Raw genomic sequence first — 22,449 nt, 5'->3', positions numbered from 1 at the left:
ACGATTCCTTTCAAAACGAAACATCATGTCACAACCAAAGTGCCTTTATGGTTATGTCGAAGTCTGTATGAGTCAATTTCCAACATTTCATCGTCGAAGTCAATATGGATTCAATAATCCAAATTAATACTATTGTGATTTACATTCCACTAAATTGACTCATTAGTTTTTCTCAAGTATGTTTCCTTCCAAATACATTAGAGACTATAAAAGATGCAATCAATTACATTCTCATCATTATGAGTTTCCACATGATATCCACTTGCATAGGTTTCTTTGGAATTTAACAAGGTGTGATTATCTCTCGGTACATGTAGAGATTTTGTGACGTATTTGTTCTATCCTGAAAACAAATTTTGAGCAATGCTGCGCTTGATGATTCAATCCTCGTAGTCACATTATAAAGAAATAGTTCAACAACTAGTTTAAATTCCTTAAGTTGGTGGGAGGGAAACCACTATCTGTTAGACATTGAGTCTTGAGATATTAAATAAGTGGTGTAGCCTTATTAGTAACAAAAGTGATATTCAACTCAAGTACTTTAGAGTGAATATATGTTACGTTTCCGGGGATGATTTTTTTCATCCGGATATATCTCAAGTGCTATAGAGAATTTGTGTCTCGTGGGAATGATGTACTTTCCATTCCATAAGCGCAGACATTGGATCTAGTTCAAATAAATAGTCAATTGGCCAGGCAAAGTTCTTCTTGTCATTAAAGTTGATGTCTAAAGTATGACCTTCCCATGGAAATTGGTTGCTACTATGGTACCCAACTCTTTGGTGACAACTAGAATTACATCTTATATCCCATATTTAGTTGATACATGTACTTTGGTATCATTACTGGGGGTGGGGTGGGTGGGGGAATACATCTTTGTCTCATGATATTTATGTCCCTTTTGACATGCTTTATATGAGTCGGTACGTCTAACCTTCATTACTTCGGGGTTCTTTCCATTTTCAATTCTGCTACATTTAGCTTAATTTGAGAAATTTCATTATCTCAACAGGCCAAGAGAATCTCACTACACATGTCAACCACTTACTTTAGGTTGAATATATTACTAAAGATAGTTCTCTTGTTATCATACTTCAACATATACTGGTTCGTTAGTATCATGGATAAAGTAGAGAAATGGAAATGTTTTGAGTCATATCGCCTTTTGTAAGTTCTTCCACAAAATTGGAATACATGTGATTTAATTTGCAACATATCTTTTGAAAATATCGACTCTTTAATAGTCAAGCCAGTGGATTACATACATCTGCGGAACATTTCAAATTTGGGGAGAAAATATCAAGTACAAGATAATGGTACTCAAGTACTTCTAAACCCCAAATAAATACATTTGAATCGAGTTGGTACAACCAATTGAACAAAAGACACCATTCAACTATAGCCAATATCATATTAAAGAGAACAAAATACCATTAAGACCAAAATTCTTAATGATCGAGATCAACAATCATAATTTAAATTGACCGTTTATATGCTGTGGACTTATCTTAAGACAAAAATAAACAAAACTAGGCATATTCTAAAAACAGATAGATAAGCCTAGCAAGTATTCAGTGTACAATCCCACGTTTTAGTTACGCACCTCATACTTTGGTTCCCGACGTATATGCACAAAACCAGAACGACCTTAATCGCGCACGACCCAAAACTAGAAACATTATATGTAACAGGATAACAACTGGAACAAGCTAGACTTGGTCCGGACAGGATAACAACTGGAACAAGCCAGACCTGGTCCGGTCAGGGTAGGGTGGACCAAACCAGGGTGGGGTGGACCGAACCGGTGGACCGGACCAGAATGGATCGAATTGGGGTGGACCGGAGATTTCCCTTTCTCCTTCGTTTACATATACAGAAACTCTCCGCGTTCACCTCCTTCGTTTACAAAAAATCTTCGTTTACAAAGTGGATCGAACCGAAGTGGACCGGAAATTTCCCTTTCTCCTTCGTTTACATTTACAGAAACTCTTCGCGTTCATTTCCTTCGTTTACTGAAACTCTTCGTGTTCAAACGGACGGGGATGGAATGACATGGACGGGATTTCTCCTGATATGTCCAGATTCTCTTCCTCCTCGGAATAAAAGGATTTTTCTTCCACGGATATGTCGCCGACGGACCAAATCAAGGTACCCAAATCCCTTACAAGTCAAAAATCTTCAAATACCTAATTACATATGACCTAAATTTTCATTTGCAAGCTTCCCATAATTAATCAAGAAAATTACCTTCCATTGATGAGAACCCAAAAAAAAAAAAAATTCTCTCTTTAGCGACATGGAAGAGCTCGTGCTTGATAATGTGATTAAGGAAAATCAGAGGTTAAGAGACAAGAAGGAGAATCATCTTATTAGAGAGAGTAGTTATGATACATAGGTATGTTACATTATATACTAGGGCTCAACTCGTGCCGTAACGGCACAGGCATAGTTTTTATTTCGTTATGCATTTTTTTACGCATGGATATTAAATATAATATTATTAATTATGAAGTTTTACCTTCTTTTCATGATAAAGGTAAAGGAAAAGCAGATATATATTTCTATTTTTCAGTCCGCAAATCTTTTCTTATATATGTACTCATATATGATTCATTTCTAGAATTTTACGCCTTGACGTTCTCCCAAACTATGCCCTCATTTCCCGAGTTGTATCCTCAATCCATCTATAGAATTATATCGGTATTAATTTTCCATACTCTTCCCCCACCCACCCCCCACAAAAAAAAGAACTATTATTTGATATGTTTTTTTTAGTTTACAAAAATATCTTATCAATCATTTGAAATGGTATTGCCCTTATGCATATCCCTTATTAAGCTATGTAGGCTGTAACAAAATTACAGCACCTGAACTCATAGTATCGAGAATAATTATGTAGGTATTAATAGTATTCGTATCCTTGTTGATTTTGTCCCCTTTAAGAATAGTCTGAAAAAAGTAAAACTCAAAATTGACTCAACGATACATATCGCATTGTATGTTCTTACTATTTCAATAACATAAAGAAAAACTAATGCATTCACTTAAGCTACTATATTTTAAAACGTTAAGCCATTTTCGATGAAAACCATTATACTCATATAGGATGTAGTTCTAGTTCTTCAAGATACCTAGATAGTCTATGTACATAATCCAATTCGGCGGGTATGGTTCACCGAACATAATATAGGTAATGGTTTGTCATTTCCTGACATTGAGGTGTTTTCAGCATAGTTTGATCCAGAGTTGGCAAAAAGCTCTATATTTATGCATTCTCGGCCGAGAGTAATCCATGGATGGGTTACTTCCACGGAAACTGTTGATGGATGATCTCATTAGTGTCAGTTGAAAACCCCACACGGTCAGATAACCGCAGTGGCTAAGTGGGGACATTATTGGTGGAGGATCAGGTCATTACAAATGGTATCAGAGCCGACCATGGGTTATCTGTCGAGGGTGAGATAATATGTTGGACGGGTACGTTGTGTCAGGTAAGGGTCTCATGAGTGGCAAAGAACGCCAGATTCTAGGATTAAACATATCCCGGAGCCGAGGACGTCTCAACTTAAGGTGGTGGTATTATAGTACTCCGACTCGGTAGGTAGAATTCGTCGAATAAAATATAGGTAATGGTTTTTTCTTTCCTAACACCGAGACTTTTTTTTTTTTTTGCTGAATCACCCTTTCTATTTATTATTGACAAAGTAAAAGGTTACAAAAGGTACTATAACACAAATAACATAGCAAAAAAAATTACAAAGAAAATGAAATTTAAGAATCAATTTTAAGGTAACTAAGAATTTGATTTTCATAGTTGTTATTCCATCTAACTCCTCTTATTCTAACTCCATGTTCTTTGACTGTCTTCATTATCCTGTGCTTGAAGCCATGAAAGTTAACATCACCACCTTCAAACAAAATCCTGTTTCTTTGAAACCATAGTTCCTTAATGACAGTACAAGAAGAAACAGTCCATACTTCATCAATGAAAGGACTGTGTTGTTTTGCTGCAGAGAAAACATCTGAAAAAGAGTATGGCCTGGGAAATTGAAACATATTGCTAATCCAATTCCAAACCTGAACACTGAATTCACAAAGCCACAGTGTATGCTTCATAAAATCCTGTTCTGATTTGCAGATACAGCACCTAAAAGGCATTTCATATCCCTGCTTTCTTTTCATGTCATCATTCACATAAACTCCCTGCAGAAGTTTCCAAATGTTGCTGGCAATAGTTGGATGCAAGGATTTTCTCCATATATAAGAACACCATTCTACCTTGTCTTCCTTGTGTCTTATTTTCTCCACTGCCTTTGCATTATTGAACAGACCACTTGTATGTAGGTTCCATATTATGGAATCACTTCCACTATGGATCTGAGGCAAACTATCATACTGTAAGAAATGCTGCAACTGAGGATGTATATTCCATTGGTTATTCCTGATTAAGTTCTGAACTTTTAATTGCATATTGTTATGGATAAATTCTGTGTAACCAATTTCATTTATTAGTGGGGATGATCCATACCAGTTATCAAACTAGACAGATATGTTAGCTCCATTTCCAACCTTCCAAGAGATGTCTTCTTGTAAAGTAAGCCAAGCCCATTGCAGACCTGCTCTTACAGATGATAATTTCCATTTTGAAAACCATATACCATATTTATCTTTGAACTTATCTGTAAAAAACAGAGCCCATTCATTTGATGAGTATATCAATTTCCACATCATTTTCATTAGCAAAATTTTGTTAAATACTTCTAGCCTTCTAATACCCAAGCCACCTTCATTGTATGGTACACAGATCTTCTTCCAAGATAAAGTTTTGTACTTTCTAATCTCACCATCACCTGACCATAGAAAGTTTCTTATTAGTTTTTCACAGATCTTAATAACAGAAGATGGCCATTTGTAAACTGCCATATTGTAAAGAGGGTAACTGCACAACACTGTTTTAACAAGAATCAGTCTATCATGAAAGGATAGTAATTTTCCTTTCCAAGTTGCAAGTTTACTCTGAAGCATAAGTACCATTGGCCAGACCATTTCTGTAGTTACCCTTCCTGGAGCTAGAATGATACCAAGATACTTATCTGGAAAACAAGATATATCCATACCAATTATACTGCTAATTTGGTGCTTTCTGACTGAATTGGTGCCATCAATAAAACACTTGATTTTGGCTTTGTTAATCATCTGACCAGAGCTATGTTGATATTTTTCAATCAGCTTGAATAGACAAAGCAAAGTCTTCTTAGCTCCATTGCAGAATAAGAAAACATCATCAGCAAAAAATAAGTGAGTTGGGTATATTCCATTCCTGACTACCATTGGAGTTATTTGCCCTGTATTAACCAAATTTGTGATATTCCTACTCAATACATCCTCCATCAAAATAAATAAGATAGGGGATAATGGATCACCCTGCTTAAGACCCCTATGCATTGAGAAAAAACCACATGGTCCTCCATTGATCATTACTGATAATTTTGCAGATTCAAAAATGCTTAACAACCAATTACACCAAGATGAAGAAAATCCATATTTGCGCATAACTTTAAGAAGAAAAGTCCAACTTACAGAATCATAAGCCTGAGATATGTCCAGTTTCAAAGCCACATTACCACCTCTTCTCTTTTTCCTCATTTCATTAACCATCTCTGAAGCTAGAAGTATTTGTTCTTGAATGCTTCTCCCTTTAACATAAGCAGCCTGTTGTGATGAAATTAACTTCTCCATGAGTCCATTCATTCTGACAAAAATTATCTTTGTGAAAATTTTGAATAATACATTACTCAATCCAATTGGTCTGTATTGACTTGGTTTCTTAGCACCTGCACATTTAGGAATGAGGGTTAGGAAATTTGAATTTAGGCCCTTGGGGATGAACCTTCTTCTCCAACACAATTGTATGGCATCTTTTAAATCCAACTGAATTATATCCCAGCAACTTTTATAAAATGATCCAGGAAATCCATCTGGACCAGGTGCACTATCTGAGTTCATTTCAAAAACAATTTTCTTGCTTTCTTCTGTGGTGGGAATGGAGTCCAACATTTCTTGATCTTCATTTGTAATAACTGAAGGAATAACATCCAAAAATTCTTCAGAAACATCCACATCTTGAGCTTCAAATTTTTGTTGAAAATGTTTGACTAAAATGTTTGCAATTTGAGATTGATCACTAATAATATTTCCATATGCATCTTCTAGTTCACTGATTGTATTTCTTGCTTGTCTAATCTTCGTTCTAGCATGGAAGTATGCAGTGTTTGCAGAACCATCTTTAATCCATTTTACTCTGGATTTAAGTCTCATAAGAGTATTTGCTTGAACTTCTCTTGTTGCATATTCATTTTGAGCTGCTACTAAGTTCGCTAAGAGATCTTCATTTAAGAGATTTTGATCAGATAGCTCCATTGCTTTTTGAACCTTTACTTCTGCCTCTTTAATTTTTGTATTAATGTTACCAAAAATACTCCAATTCCACTCACTTATAACCTTTTTTAAATTCTTTAGCTTCTGCAAGAAAATAAATGATGGATCTCCAATAATATTCTCAGTCCATACTTTCTTCACTTCACTTAAGAATAATGGATGATCAATCCACATTTTCTGAAATTTCCAGGGAACATTTTTTGGTCTTGGTATACTTGCACAACCACATAATAAAGGAGCATGATCTGAAATTATCCTTAATCCAACCTTATATCCCCAATCACCATATTTTTGTAACCACAAAGAATTGAAAACAGCTCTATCTAAGACACATATGATTCTTTTTGTACCTTGTTGACAATTGGACCAGGTGTATTGTTGTCCTGTGCTAGGAGCTTGAATTAAGTTGCATTCATTCAGGCAATGAAGAAAATCCATCATTGAACTTCTGTTAGGAGCTTTACCACCAAATTTTTCTTCAGGTGAAATTATAGCATTGAAATCACCTACAACAACCCATGGTTTTTGTATCTGACTAATAATTTCCATCTCAGACCAGAGAAACTTCCTATGACTTTTTTTAACATGAGCATGAACACCAGAGATTAATACTTCACCAATACTGACTGTTACCATTTGTCTAGACATTGAAATAACTTGAGGAGTAGATAGAGAAGCATTCCAAAATAACCATAAATTACCTTTTGTAGTTGAGGTTGAATTGTGTATCACCATACTTTTCATTCCAGAGAGATTTAAATGACTGCAAAAAGAAGTATTACAAGAAATTTTTGGTTCTGCAACCCAAACTAGAGATGGGTTAAATTGATTCACCAAAGACCTTAGTTTATTCTGGCCCTAGGTCTTCTTAGGCCCCGAATATTCCAATATATGATCTTCATCTTGGTGGTGGAGGATTTTTGGTACCTCCCTTACCTTGATTTTGTCTGAGATTATGTTTCTTATTTGTAACAATTGGATTACCACCTTTAACTGCACCTGGATAATGTTGAGAAGTGGAAGTAATAGAAGTAGGATTAATCACTTGCTTTTCAACCACTTTAGATCATGATGTAACCTTAACAGTTTCATCAGAGATAGTTCCTGTCTTTCCATTTACAAATTTGATTTGAGGAGTTTCTACAACATCATCTTTTTTATCTTCATTAACCACAATATCTTCAAGAACATTTTCTTGAACACATTCAAGAGGACTGAATCTTCCAGTATTAGCAGTGTGAATAATTTGATGAGCTGGAACTGTTGGAGTAGCATGAATTGTATGGATAACTGAGCTTTCATTGTCTTCTGCTGATGTATCACAAATATCAAAGGGCAATGATCTAGGAACACTTACTGAAGATAAAGTATTCAGAGTGTTTTTTGAACTTGAATTAGGCTGCTGAGGACTTTTTGAGGAGCTCTTAGGTTGTTGTGGAGTAGTTTCATTCCTTTTTGCTTTTTCAAATCTACATTCTGTGATAAAGTGACCTACCATTTTGCAGCAGCTGCAGTATTTTGGACAATCTGGAATGGAAATCTCTTGAAAAAAAATCCCATATTTAGTTCCAATCCATACTTTATTTGGAACTGAAGAAGCAAAATCCACCTCAACCAATACATTTGCATAATATCCAACATCACATTTAGCTGTTGCTTCATCAATTTTAATTGGAGTTCCTATTTCTTCACAAATTTTGAATAAAATTGATTCACTCCAGAATTCAAGACCTAAACCTGGAAATCTCACCCAAACAAACGCCTTAGAAGTTCTTTGACTGATAGGCCGAAAGTTATACACCCAATTTCTAATCTTCAAAATTTGATCTGTAACTTCCCATACCTGAGACTTGATGTAGTTACGATCTGTAATATTATCCAATTTGATGGTAAAGAAACCTCTACCTAATGGAATTAGCTTACAATCTCCAATTAATTTCCATTGATTTCTAAGAATTATTGCAGCATCAACAAATTTAATCTTCTGTAAATTTAATCTACCAATTAAAGAAAAACGCCATGGATCTAAACTTTTCTCAAATAATTCATCAGGTAATTCAATCGAAGGAATTTTCATACCTTCAACTGATGAATTATTATCAGACTCAGATTTTTTCTTAGATTCCATTTTTCGAAATAAAACACCTGATTTAAGACAAATTATTTCAGTAACCATGATGAATGATGTAAGATTCAACAAAATCACCTGAAATTAATGCTTGGTTGAACATAAATCAAGAAAATGATGAAGAAAAAATTTCGAGTCAAGCATCGATTCCGTCGCCGAGTCACTTTTGCTCTCCGTCGCCGAGTCCTAACACCGAGACTATTTCAGCATAACTGGCTTCAGAGATGGCAAAAATTTTTATAGTATAAGCATGCTCAGGAGAGAGTAATCCTGGGATGGGTGACCTCCTGGGAAGCTGCCTCTGGATGACTGCAGCGGCGACCATGGAAACCCCACACTGTCAGATAACCACAATGGCCAAATGACAAAGGGTCAGGTCATTGCATTCTACGACATTAACCTTCCAAATATGAGGTTATTTGTTGCATAAAAATAATGAAACCATGATATTAGTTAGTTAGTAATAATAAACAATGTTATCCATCATCATTGAATAAAAATAACGTTAAATCATTCATTAAGAAATTCGCGAAATTACTCACTGGGCACTAATACTTGCCACCATCTATATGGTCCACTAACATAATTGTTAGCCAGTCTGACTGAGTTTGGTACTGCTTTTTTCTTTCAAGAGAAGTACTTTGAAAACATATTTATAGGAATATTTTTTCAACCGAGTGTTTGATGAAAATATTGTAAAGTGCTTGATATGCAAAATACTTCTAAACTCTATCAACTTTTAAAAATTGGGAAAATAGAGCTTGCAAAAGATATAGTCCACCCCTAATTTCAAATTTGTTTTTATTTTCTATCCCAATTCTTTTTCGTAACTGACAAAAATTATCCCTAAATCCATATATTACCATTTTTTATTCGTTATATTTATTCTGTAAAGATAATTATTTTTCAAACTATATTTTATATTATACAATTTCAGTGAAAGTTTTTTTAATTTATCAACAATAAATATTAAATAACTATTTATTTTCAAAAAGTGGTTAAGAAAAATAATACCTTCTAATAATAATACTAATTAGTAAATTTAATATTACATATATGTCTAATAGTAAAAACTTTACTTATTTTTAAACACGGTAAAATAAAATAAAATAAAATAATTTTCAGAAATATGTCTACTTTTGTCATTTGCTACAACGATAGATGGACCTGATATTTTCTCAAACACAATTTTATGGCTTTTTAAATCAGTATTAACTTTAGTTTATATTTTGCAAACGTTCAATTACTTTTTTACATAGGTCAGCACGTTAACGCACATCGAAAAAACACTTTCGTAAAAACTCACGGTAATACCAAACTGATCCTAAGTATTAATTAAGAAAAATATATTTATTACCATCATTAACAGAATAATTTATTTATTATCATTGCCATTTATCATGGCAAATTAATAAATATTTATTATGAAGAGTTAATGGAACATTAGTGACATGGTAAATTTTATCTAGTAGATGCATTTCTAATTCCAATCACAACCATTAGTTATGACAAACAATTACATCCATAGATTTATCTTTTGTGAGGACCAATCCTGACCACTCTTTACATAAGCTAAGTTACCCAAACTGTGCTTTATATTCAACCGTGATATACGGCACCCGATTTATTGCACCCAAATGCACCCAATATTAGGTGGTGCACATGTGGCTTTACGAAGGAAAAAAACTTAAATGCTACGTCATCCACACAACTGAAAACATAAAAAATCTTTTAGAAGTCCAATGAGCAATTCCGATTGTAGATCTCATTAGATGCATGGCGCAAACTGGTTAGTGTACAGGCTTTGTAAAAGTTTCCCGAAGTTCGTAATCAATCTCATTCATTTGTCCTATTGTTTCGAAATCTTAACCTTTAATTTTAATACAGACGACAATGGATATATCATATAATCACATCATAAGTAAGCTTTGAAATATAAACACATCATCATATAATCTGATAAAATGCAACCGGATTTCCCTTTTAATTTTACTTAGTTTACCATCACTATTCATGTCAGGGACGGACCCATAAATTAGTGTTGGGTAGGGCTGAATCTATGCAATTTTTTCTTTTTGTTCAATGAGATACTGAAAGTTCTACAAAAGAGATTATAAAGGAGTACCTTGTTCAACGGTGAAGTATACATTGCATTTCCAGGTGCATTTTCTAAGACAACTTCAGCAATCTTTTCATTCTATACGGCTACAAACTTTATCAAACCGCTTGCCACGATTTGTTGACTCTAATGTCTCAATTGTTGTCTTTAGTCGCAGCCTGTTATTTGCTATAAGGTCCTTACTTTGTTTATTAATAACTCTATCAATATGGCGAGATGGCCTCCGAAGATTTTCACAAGCTTCCACAGCTGCCATGTGAGAAGATTTGCTATGTCCAACATGTTGAACAAATGAACATGTCGATACCATCTTATTTGAACCAATATGCTTGAAATCTGAGAACCCTTCAACTGTAAATGCAGGACGCTTTGGTGGATTAGTTTCAAAAATAAAGAAAGGAAAGCAATATGCTCTGTTGTTTTCGATAGAGTACTCTAGCCATGAATGTTGTCTCAGCCAACTATATTGATGTATCGATCTTGTCTTCCATCCCAAGTAGGGGATATTTGGATAGTCTAGGTTTAAAAGGTCCCTGTTTTAAGTAAGCTCGACGTACCTCATCACGTTGATTCACTGGATATTGATAAATTTGGCGTCGCTAACCTGGATCACGCTCATAAGAAACACCATTGGCTTCCGTATGGACAGTACCTACATTACTACAACCTCTTTGGCTTTACTAAGAAGTGACATTGTCACCTGAATAGGAATAGTATATACCTAAAATTTGAAATGATCATACCAAACTCCAATTTGGATGAAGTACAACACTGAAGGACTAATGATCATACCAACTTATTGTCAGTACATTACTGCAACTTCTTTGGCTTTACTAGATGGAGTCATTACTGCAACTTATTGTCAGTGCATTACAAAACAATTGAATTTAAACCTTAACTCCAATATAGATGAGGTACAACACCAAAGGCCTAATAACACTATAATTAACGGTGGAATCAAATAAAAAACACCCAATATGAAGTTTAGGGAAAGAAAAATTCAGCAAAAAACAAAAATAAAAAAAAAAAAATTTAACATAGTAAGAAACTCCTATCAATTTCATTTTACTAAATCATTGATCAAGATAAGAAAGCTAAACCACTGACAGTATCTCCATAACTACATTGCTCCAATCTCACCAACAATATAAAACCCTAAAAAAACGAAAACCACACACTATAAATACCTTAAAATTTTAATCGAGCATCACTGCATTTGGTTGCGGCGGTGAATAAGATTTTGAAATCTATTTAGTATCGGGCTAAATCCATAATGGAGACTAATCTGTATAGTATGCAGTATACCTTAAAATTTTATTTTCAAATCTAGGGATGGGCTATAGCCCGGGTTAGCTCAGTACTAGGCCCGTCCCTGCTTCTTCAAAATTCTGTTTTCTTAAGGAGAGGAAGAAGTGAGTGAAAGAAAAATAGAAAAAGAGACAGAGAGAACAAAGGGGAAAAGGTGTTAAAAATATGATTATTATTATGTAGATGACACAATTTCCCTTGTCACTATCTCTTGTGACACAGACCCACCTAGGTGTCATCTAGTCAACATAAGTCTAGTCAATTTCATGGCAACACTAAATTGACTATTCTTTTTATATGGGATGGACAAATTGGCTAATAACATCCTACTTAAAGACTAAGGGACTCCCCTATTATTCTACATGCAAGGCACAAAAAAATTAGTGAAAAATACTAGAACCCCCTATTATATGGGTTCAATATGTAGAATCCCCACTAAATGGATCATCCACTGTCAACTGACTCAACTCCATACTTTAAGAAAATGATATTATTAGGCCCGAAAATCAAATCTTCTTCAGATCTGGTCCATAATTAATTATTAGGAGTTTTAATAATGACAACACTGCCCTTTAGTATTTATATCATTAGATATTTTCTTTTTCAGTTCATTTTCTTTTTTACTTTCTCTCTCTCATTTTCCTTTCGCTCCCTCTCGGATGAAGAAACAGGCGAGAAGACACAATTTCCAATTGAAATTTTCAGTGAAAAATGAATTCAAAACCCAGATCCTGATTATCTAAACGTTAATTCGACATCAACATCACTTGTTCTTCGGAGATTCAATGAAAATCGATGGAGAATGAATGATAATCATCATCAGCAGCAAATAAATCTAAAGATTCGCCTACGAATTAAACAAATAAGCTTCGTTTTATCTTTAGCGTTTCAATTCAATATGTAGATTTAGTTCTTTGATTTTTCAGATTTATATTTCTGCAAAATCATTTTGTGATTTTGAAAACTTTTTAAAAGCTTGGTTTCAGCATAAATCTCTTATTGAAATCATAATTAGAATTAGATATGTTATAATCTCACCTTAATCTTACTGTTGAGAGTAAACTTTCGAAAAAACATTCAAGAAATTTTTTTAGGGTTCTTGAACAAAATTCGATAGATCTTTTAATTTTTTATCTCGATCGAAAATCGGTTTTCAGATTTGAAATCAGTGAATCATTATCTCATTTACCCATGTATTAGATACGAATTCTATATACTTTGATTTTTGAACTGATTTTTGCTCATTTTTAGTGTTACATGTTCTTAAAAAATGATTTTTAGTTCAATCTATATTTGCTTTGATTGTTCAAATTTAAACAACATGATGTACTACGATTTCAAGATTTAGATTATATATCTAACCAAAATTTTATGTCAATATCTTCTACAGAGCGTCAATTACTGGCAACGGTGCTGTCAAATTTCATAGAAACTAAAGCTGAAGAATAAAGAGATATGGAACGAAAAGTTGGATCAGAAGTGATTGTACAGGTAAAATGAATTTGGTTACTAAATTATGGCTTGTGCTTCAATTTTCAGTTCATAACTTGTGATGGTGAAAGTTTGAGCAGGTGGTGATGCTGGTAGTGGTACTGAAGCTAGAGAGTTGTTCATTGTGCTTCAATTTTCTCATTTTGATGATTATTCGCACATGTGTAACTCTCAGTTACACTATTCACATGCATCTGTAACTCCCAGTTACACTAGTCATATACATGTGTAACTCTTATTTATACTATTATTGTCTGTTTATTTTGGTTATAAATGATGTTACAGTAACATAGGATGTAACTAGTTGCAACATATTGGATTTGTTTTACATTTAAAGCTTTTGGTGACTACATATTGAATATGGCCTTGAGTGCTTGTGTCTGTGTAGCTGTTGAAGCAACCGATGGTGATGGTTATGTTAATTTCAGAGAGGATGTTTTTATTTGGACCTAGTGGTGGTATTCGTAGGGTAATACAAGATGGGGAGAGAGATGGTGTTAATGTTTATGTTGTTTATGGTGTAAGTTATGTCTCATTAAGCTTATAGAGCTTCCCAAGGGAAACAATCCTGCGACAACTAAGCCTGGTCGTGCATGTATTTCTTATTATTCGTTGGGATTAGCTCTGTAACCCTTAATATATGGATGTGTAACTCCTAGTTACATAAGTCATGTGAATGTGTAACTTCTAGTTACACATGCATATAGCATATGTAACTCTTATTTACACTAGTCACATACCTGTGTAATTTTGGGTTCTAATTTTTGATGAACTGCTTTATTTGTTTTTGTGCAGTTTGTTTGATGTTTTGATTTTATTGTACATGAGAGGGGATTTGTTATTGTAGATGGCATTGAAGCTTAGTTGGTGAAGATGCAGTTCTCAAGTGAATTGCAGGTGGTATGAGGATTGGGAATGGTTATGAACAGGCTGTTGTTGCTAATTACAGGTTATGGAGGTGTTGATTTCAGAGTATGAAAGTTCACAGAGAGCTGTAGGAGTGTGTAAGTGGTACAGATGCAGATTTGGCGTTGGTTTGGAATGAACCAGTGTTGTTATTGCAGTGGTATAACTATGGGATGAATGGGAATAGCTCAGGCATGCACTAGTTGAAGAATCAGATGGGTTTGAGTTAATGATGCTCAGATAGATGTATGTTAGGAGTTAACATTACAGGTACTGGTGCAGCTGCAGTTAAGACAGTGGTAATGGAATAGAGGAAATTCAGATGTGAAGTAAGCTCTTTCAGGTATTGATCTCTCTTACAATTTGTCTTCATCACCGTGTTTGTTTGATGAGTTTCACAGTGATTGTTCTATATGCATAGTTAGGTGATTGCTTACGAGTTAGGTGTAAGACATTAGAGTCTTAGACATTTATTTGCATTATAAAAACGTGCGTGCATCCCCACATTAGTTTAGATGTATCCAAACATAAAAACTTTGAATTATAAACACCGAGGTCTTTGAACCATGTTAGTTTGATGCTCAGATGGATATGATAAAAAGTCTACGTTTTTGTTTGTGCAAGCTCTTACGGATTGGGATATCATGCATATATTTTACCTGTTTACGAACTTTTGCCTCCTTTTGTGTGGTATTTGACTATATTTTTTTTCCTGGAATATGCAGATTTGCTTGTTGTTATATTGCAGGTTTCAGATAACTTCATAAAAGCTAATTGCTTAAATGGGGTAATGCTCTCGCTGGAATTGGAGTTGACGTTGAATACACAAATCAGATGCATGTGTAACTCTCAATTACACTAGATAGATGCATATGTAACTCTCAATTACATTAGACAGAAGCGTATGTCACTTCTAGTTACACATGTTAAGAAATTATTGTAAATGAATATTAAAGTAATACATGTATTTTTTGTATGCGTTCTTTTTGATGCCCATTTTTTGATGTGTAACTTTGCATTACACATGTCATAAGGATGTGTAACTTCTGGATACACATGTCATATGCATGTGTAACTTCTGTTTACACATTCACTCTATACTTTAATAATTTTGGGCCTAGATTTAATAATTTTGGGCTTAAATTTAAATTTTATTTAATTTGGGGCTTGACAATATATAAAAGGGCATGGATGTCTTTTAATAACTCGGGTACTAGATTTAAATTTCTTTTAATTAAGGGCCTTATATTATGGGTTATCCATGGGTTGGGCCTTAGCCTAATTTTCCCAAAAAATTATTCTACTTAGAGATTGGTGTACCTAGGGGTGTGCAACGGATGGACGGATGCGGATTAGGGATCACCCGCGTCCAATCCGTCAAAGTTGCGGATTTGGAAAATTCAACCGTGTCCGGCCCAACCACCCGCGAATTTGACATCCGCGGATCAACGGATGATACGGACCGGATGCAGATTAACCGCAGATTTAATTAAAAAAAAGTGAATAGTAAAACATGAATTGTTAATTGAGTCAGGAAGCCACACTAGCCATCTTTTTTTCATTCAGTTCGTTGATAGACAAAGTCAAGCGAAACTTATGAATAAACTTTTTTCATTTAGTATGGTGGAATAAGAAACTTCTTTTGTTTATATGAACGGCAGAAACAGGTTCAACAGAATCTCATTTAAGAAGAAAATACTTATAGTTTTTTATAAGTTACTACTCTTAACTTTATATGTCGACACCATCAAGGTTTATTGGACAGGATATGCAGAAAATGGTCAAAAGTGAGAGTAATTCGAGGGTTACAATATAATGCACATAAACGGTTTCCAGGATAATCATACTTTCTGGGGCCGCATTTAAGAGTAGAGTAGTGACATTTAGTCCAACTGGGTGGGTAAGCGTAAAACTACAGAGAGTTGTCAAGCGCGGCATATCTGGTTGGTTTTGAGACATCTGTGATAAAATTTGAGAAGTGGATTTAAGCAGTGACGTTTAGTTTGAGCCTAACAATGTCTCAATTTGGCTATTCGATGAAAATGAAAATTAGGAAAAGTTTAATTTATCAAATTCCTACGGTGCGGATGAATCCTCGGATTTTAAAGTCCACATGCAACCAAACCGTTAAACGTGCGGATTTGAGAATCCCACCCGTGTCCGGTCCATAGATCTTGCGGATTGGGTTTCACCCGTAATTTGGCGGACGGATACAGATGAAATCCGCGGTTATGGACATTTTGCTCACCCCTAGGTGTACCCGACCCCAACATCACACGAACGGGCGCAAGCCCATAACCCAAATTAAATTTCTCCTGAGTGTTACACCATTACCCACTAAAAAAAGATTTTCGTCATCGAAAATCAAATCAAAATTAATGGCTAAGAAGACTACCTCCATGCGACTCTCGATACTACTCTTGCATTTGAATTTCATTTTCCCGGTTGCCTCTTCCAAGTTACTATATCGTGGAAACACCATCACCATTTTAAAGGTCTCTATCCCGAGGACTTGCTTGTTTGCACCGAAAATCTAGAATCCTTTATTACGTAATTCACATTGTGGTTCGATTTAAGCCTTGCAAGTTTCAAGGGTATCATCAAAGCGCGGTTATGTGGAGACTCGTGCAACCCTCCGATTGCATCTGTAATTCTAGTCCAAAACAATTTCTCAAATTTGCTGAAAATTTCTACTAAGCCCACATCGAAAGCATTTAATTAATTCTTTTTGTGGAATCGCTTAATGCCCAACATTGGACAATCATCCAGAAAAACATCCATGTCAGACTCAGAATATTTCGAAAGTCATTTCTTCATATTTCCATGGCTCCTTTCGAATAGTAGACGATCCTTATCTTTGTCATCACCCTCAGAATTTCTTCTCGACCCAAGCACATCTTTCTCCCGTGCAAAACTTTGTATGGCATCAAACCGTCATTAAACTACAATACCGATGCCATATTGGTGAAAGTTGTTGTGTGCAATCCTAAACGAACTGAAGTTGCTCGGTCATCCTTGTCAGGTTACTAAAATCAAGTTCTGAAATTTAAACAGTAACAAGAAGATGGGGAGTTCATATAAAAAAATAAACGTATACTATGTAAAATTACTAAAATCTTACACAAATGTAACATTGGAAGTGTTGATAAAACCTTACCAGGAACCTTTCACGAGAGTGTAAGATTAGGTTCGAAACATAATGCACTAAATGAGAAACGTATGAATCCAAGCTCAATTTAAACATACTCACATCTGAAGTTCGACCGAAAAGAAAAGATTGTCCTAATTGCCGAGAGAGAGATCTATCTTGAAATGAAATATCGAGCAAACTGGATTGGTATAAGTAAACCAAAGGACCATTTACCATTCTGCAAATGTTTGTGTCAAAAATTCAAGATAACTACTACAAAAAGTAAAGCTACAACACAAGGAGATCTGGACCTTCCTTATCATTCCATGAAAAAGAGTTAAGATTAATATGGAAAGGACATCAAAGAGTACAGTAAAAGAGGACCTAAAATTTTCATAAAAGAATAAATATGCTAGTGCAGTGCATAAGTAAGCATTTCTTATACCATAACAAAATCTGTTTAGCAATGGGTACATTCGTTAAATTAAGTGGAGCAATCATGGATTGTAAATACTTAGGCTAGTGACATAAAACAAATCCATGGACTTGAATCTGTGAGTTACAGAGTGGGAAAGAGATTTCAATACAAAATCCATGAAAAAGAATTTCAATTTTCGGCTGATAGGCCCTCATTGTAGAATTAATGATATGTACATACGTTGTGGAGTGGTTAGGGTAGTTTAGGTGGTTACTCTACGGGTGCTGCTATATATATGATGGCGGTGCATCTGTTTAGGGAGTTGTTGAATGAAATGGATTGATGTATCCTTTTGTGTTTGTAAACCCCTTATCTGTTTTCTAATGAATTCTTCTATTCTTTGTCTGCGTTTTTCCCTTCTCATATGTTCATTCGTCTAATTTCTGTACTGATTATTGATTGATAAGTTTTGGGCTTATCAATTGGTATCAGAGCCGTTTGATTCTTTCGGACGGTTTATACCCTATACAACGTAACAGTGTCATGGAAAATACCAAAACTATGTTTTCGATTCTGGAGCAACATGAAGAATTGGTAGCTCTCAACCGTGAAATTAAAGTTCTTAACAGAGAGATGAAAGAAATAATGGAAGAAATTAAAACTATTGCTTCACGCATCTCATTGAACATTTCTGCAGTAGTTGAAGAAAAAGAAGAAGAAGAACACTGCATCAACCTAGGAGATTTCTTCGAAATATTTTCATAAAAAGATGAAGTTGTTTGTAAAATTTGTTCATCATAGAACATAGGTGATTTCTATCCCATTTTTAGTGAAGAACTTCAAGAGATTGAAATGCCTATTCATAAGCCGCAAAGCGAGGAACCCTACATATTATACTTCCCTTGTACTAATGAGACAAACGGTTACTTCTTCTTGGCACTCAAGTGCAGCAGATATGCAGGAAGAATTCGTGGGCGCATTGTTTTATCTCTTTGGGGTATTATCGCATGTTCTGATCAAGTTGCGAAGGTCCAAACGTTATGTATTTATTTATTCCCTTGTAATTTGTCTTTACAGCATTACTGGATAGTTTGTACACTCATGGTTGTTTTGAAGGGGTAGGAAATGATAGGCCCTCATTGTAGAATAAACTAGGGTATCACCCAGGCCTTCGGCCTGGGCTCAACCTCTCATGCGCCTTCGGCGCGTCGGACTTTATGATATGGATGCGTTGCCAACGCTTTCGAATCTTTCTGGCTTGTGGCATCCAAATCATTTCGTCTCGTAAATACCTGGCTTATGATAAAGTGCATCCATCTGATTCGTTTGGTAAAAAGAAATTTTTTATCCTTATATTGTTTCATTTAATCCGATACTAAAACTTTTGCGCCACATTGGCCTTCGTTGCATCACCCATATGCAAAAATATTTGCTTGCTTTTCCTCACCTTCCTTGTATGGTCAGATATTAATGTTGCTTTGGCAAGTTCATGATCTTTGCAAACAACTTCACTATATTCATCACTCTTATAATATTAAATCCACAAAATGATTCATAAATAGGTTACTTTATCGTATGCAAGTTCACACCATCGGGGGTTCCATGTGTGATACTACTACATTTTGCATGGTTCGCCAATAACCTTAATCTCCATTGCAACACAATACAAATTTCATTGCAACATAATTTGAAGTCTGAAAAGGCGAAGAACTCTAAATAAGCTTAAAGCATAGAATTGAAAATTGGTTCAATCAGAAATCAATACCAATTTTTATTCGCCTAATCTAACTGATCACAATTGAACCAATAAAGTGAACAGATCAGCTGTTCAACTGGGTGATGCAAAAAAAGAACAATTTAACAAATACTAATTGTGAAAAAATTTATTTCTACCCACGGTGTTCTATATAAGGTGCTTTTAGATTAGGATTTTATTACCTTATGAAGTCCAGCAAGACCAACTTATTTCATGTTGTCCGTGAATTTCCAATCTCACTTGTGAAAATTCACATGTGCAATGTTAACATTTGGTATATTCTTAAAAAAAAATATTACGGAGTGCAATGTCTATTTTCTCTTTACGACCGATCATGAAAGAGACCCAATAAAGTCGCCCTTAATATGAACAAACGAATGAAATAAAAGAGTAGAAGGCCTTCGAGAGAAAAAGTAATATGTAGAACACAATAAATTAAAGAAATTAGGAAAGACCCAAGAAATTTTTAAATACGTAACATATTAATTAAAATGGATGACATGTACATTAATCAATTCCACTAAGCACATTAAGCACCGAAAAACTAAGTTACAAATTTTCACTTAAGAAAGGTGTAAAGAAGACATTTCCACGAAATAAAATCAAACATTTATTCCGGTAAATGTGCTGCATTCATCTCCCAGAAAATTTTAAGCTCCCATGTCTTTTGTAGCTTTAAATGGTGCATGTATCTCACTGCCACAATTTCCTTGCACTTAGATGTGTTTAACACCATCTTTATGCTCAGATGTCTTTGGTAAATGTACTTGTGCATGTCGAGTCGAGTACATAAACATTTGTTTTCTGTCCGAGAATCTATAAACCTTTGGTTGCTGCGAAGTTTGAAGAAGTGTACGTGATGACAACAATCACCTAAGGATTTTTATTTTTTTTGGTTTATATCCAACTGATCTTACTGGGATAATTTCTCCCTACTGGCTTATCATCACTTGAATGGTCTTCAAAAAATAGACAAAAAAGAAAGAAATCATTCCGACATAAGCTTAGCATCACATAATGTAAGTTTTGTTGCCATGAAATTAAAATTTCCGGGGAATCCCCTGAAAATTTAAAGCATTGCGGTCATGGCATAAAAAAAAACGAAATTTAAAGCAAAATTTCTTTTGTTTTTTTTACTCATATATTAAGCACACTACTGAAATTTTTATACGACTGTCGAAATCTAAAACAAACAAAGGGAAAGAAAATTCAGAAAAACGTAGTGGATTTCCAACAAAAGATAACTAAGAGATAATTGGCAAATTGCAGATCCATATGTTTATTATAGAGTCTGATCGAGTTGTGACTGGCTTTTGCGGTGACATTTTTTTTTAAATGTAGGCTGGTGCCCTAGTCTGGAGAAAAAGCGCCCAATATGGTGTTACCAACCATGTAATCTTTGTTGTTAAATGGCTTCCCGGAAGCACCTACATTAACAATAACCAAACATTGAGTAAGGCTTGAGTGTTAACATGATGAAAAGATCTCCACTACATGAGATGAAGAAAATCCAAGTCTAGCTTGAGTGTAACCATTAACACTGCAGATCAATCTTTATTCCAAACGCCAACTGCATATCATGAGGCAGAAGACAAACTATAAAAACGATAAAGGATAATCAAAATGAAAAACAAAAACGAAAGTAAACATATTCCATGAGTCGTTCCTTTATCTAACCACACTCAATAAGAATGATCAATATTGGCGCCAAGAAAATTAAGAAAAAACACAGGCAAAGAAAAATGCTGCCACATCGATCAAAAAAAAGAAAGAAATGCTGCCACTTCATTCGCAGCGAAAGCTAATAACATGAATAGAAATGGTTAAATGAATGTATCATTTACAAAAGAAAATGTTAAGTAAAAGGTTACGAACTTTCATAGATGGAATGGGAAAAATCGATTTCCAAGAACAAACCGTGTTTCAGTTTTGTTTTGGTTCTCAGGGATGATGATAATCAAGCAGCATGTTCGTCCTCCAATTTCTTTTTATGTTTATTACTATCTGAAAAACAAACAATGAGAGAAAAACTTAAAATCACCAAAAAAAAATGAGAATAATTAAGAGAAAAACTATCATGTCCCTTCCTAATGGTCGGAAGAAGAAAACTAATTAAGATGAAACCAAGCGAAACTGATTTGCAGTTTTGATCTCTTTCAATTGGGGAAGTTATAGAAACTTACGAATAACTTATCTGGAAAACACCTAGGGAGAAACAAAAGGAGGCTGTGACACGTTATTGCTGCGGTTTTCAATTTTGCCAACATTTAATAATATAACTTGACCCTTCTTGAAAGACAAAGAATGGTGGATCAGGTGATACTTACGAAAAAGGAAGGTGCAGATATTCTCCTGTTTGATTAAAATATCACGACCACTAATTGTTTTTCCCAAAATTATGGAAGGAAACACAAATCAATTAACTATGACACAATTTAATATTTAGTCGTATTTTTAGCATATTCTGACATACATGCTCGGTATAAGTAATGTATACACTGTAATACAGTTTAAGATGAAAATGCGAGGCTGAGTTGCCATGATTCCGGTGGGAAATGAGGCTCTTCTCTTATCATTTTATTCATATTTGCAAGAGTAGTATGCACCTTGGATTGACCCGCAAAAGAAAAAGAAAAAAAAGGTTCATCAGAAAGGCCATAAACTTATACCGACACACCCACACATGAAAGAAAAAGAAAAAAAAGGTTCATCAGAAAGGCCATAAACTTATACCGACACGCCCACATATGAAAGA

At 34.6% G+C, this 22,449-nt stretch overlaps 1 protein-coding gene and 1 long non-coding RNA gene across 2 annotated transcripts; both read right to left on the bottom strand.

The window, feature by feature from the left end:
• Positions 1 to 3,771: 3,771 nt before the first annotated feature.
• On the bottom strand, positions 3,772 to 4,470 carry LOC113355870. Its single transcript, XM_026598846.1, has one exon. It carries the CDS (start codon positions 4,468 to 4,470, stop codon positions 3,772 to 3,774), a length of 699 nt encoding a protein of 232 aa, XP_026454631.1.
• Positions 4,471 to 16,728: 12,258 nt separating this feature from the next.
• LOC113334576 lies at positions 16,729 to 19,563 on the bottom strand. The gene is made up of 2 exons (XR_003352871.1): positions 17,641 to 19,563; positions 16,729 to 17,429 (listed from the first exon to the last, which is right to left on the bottom strand). It is a non-coding gene; the product is annotated as an uncharacterized LOC113334576 (long non-coding RNA).
• Between the last annotated feature and the right edge of the window lie 2,886 nt (positions 19,564 to 22,449).

Source organism: Papaver somniferum, chromosome 1, assembly GCF_003573695.1.
Source record: "Papaver somniferum cultivar HN1 chromosome 1, ASM357369v1, whole genome shotgun sequence".
Taxonomy (NCBI): domain Eukaryota; kingdom Viridiplantae; phylum Streptophyta; class Magnoliopsida; order Ranunculales; family Papaveraceae; genus Papaver; species Papaver somniferum.
Note: the sequence above shows the minus strand (reverse complement) of the source record. Positions and strands in the feature narration are given on the sequence as shown.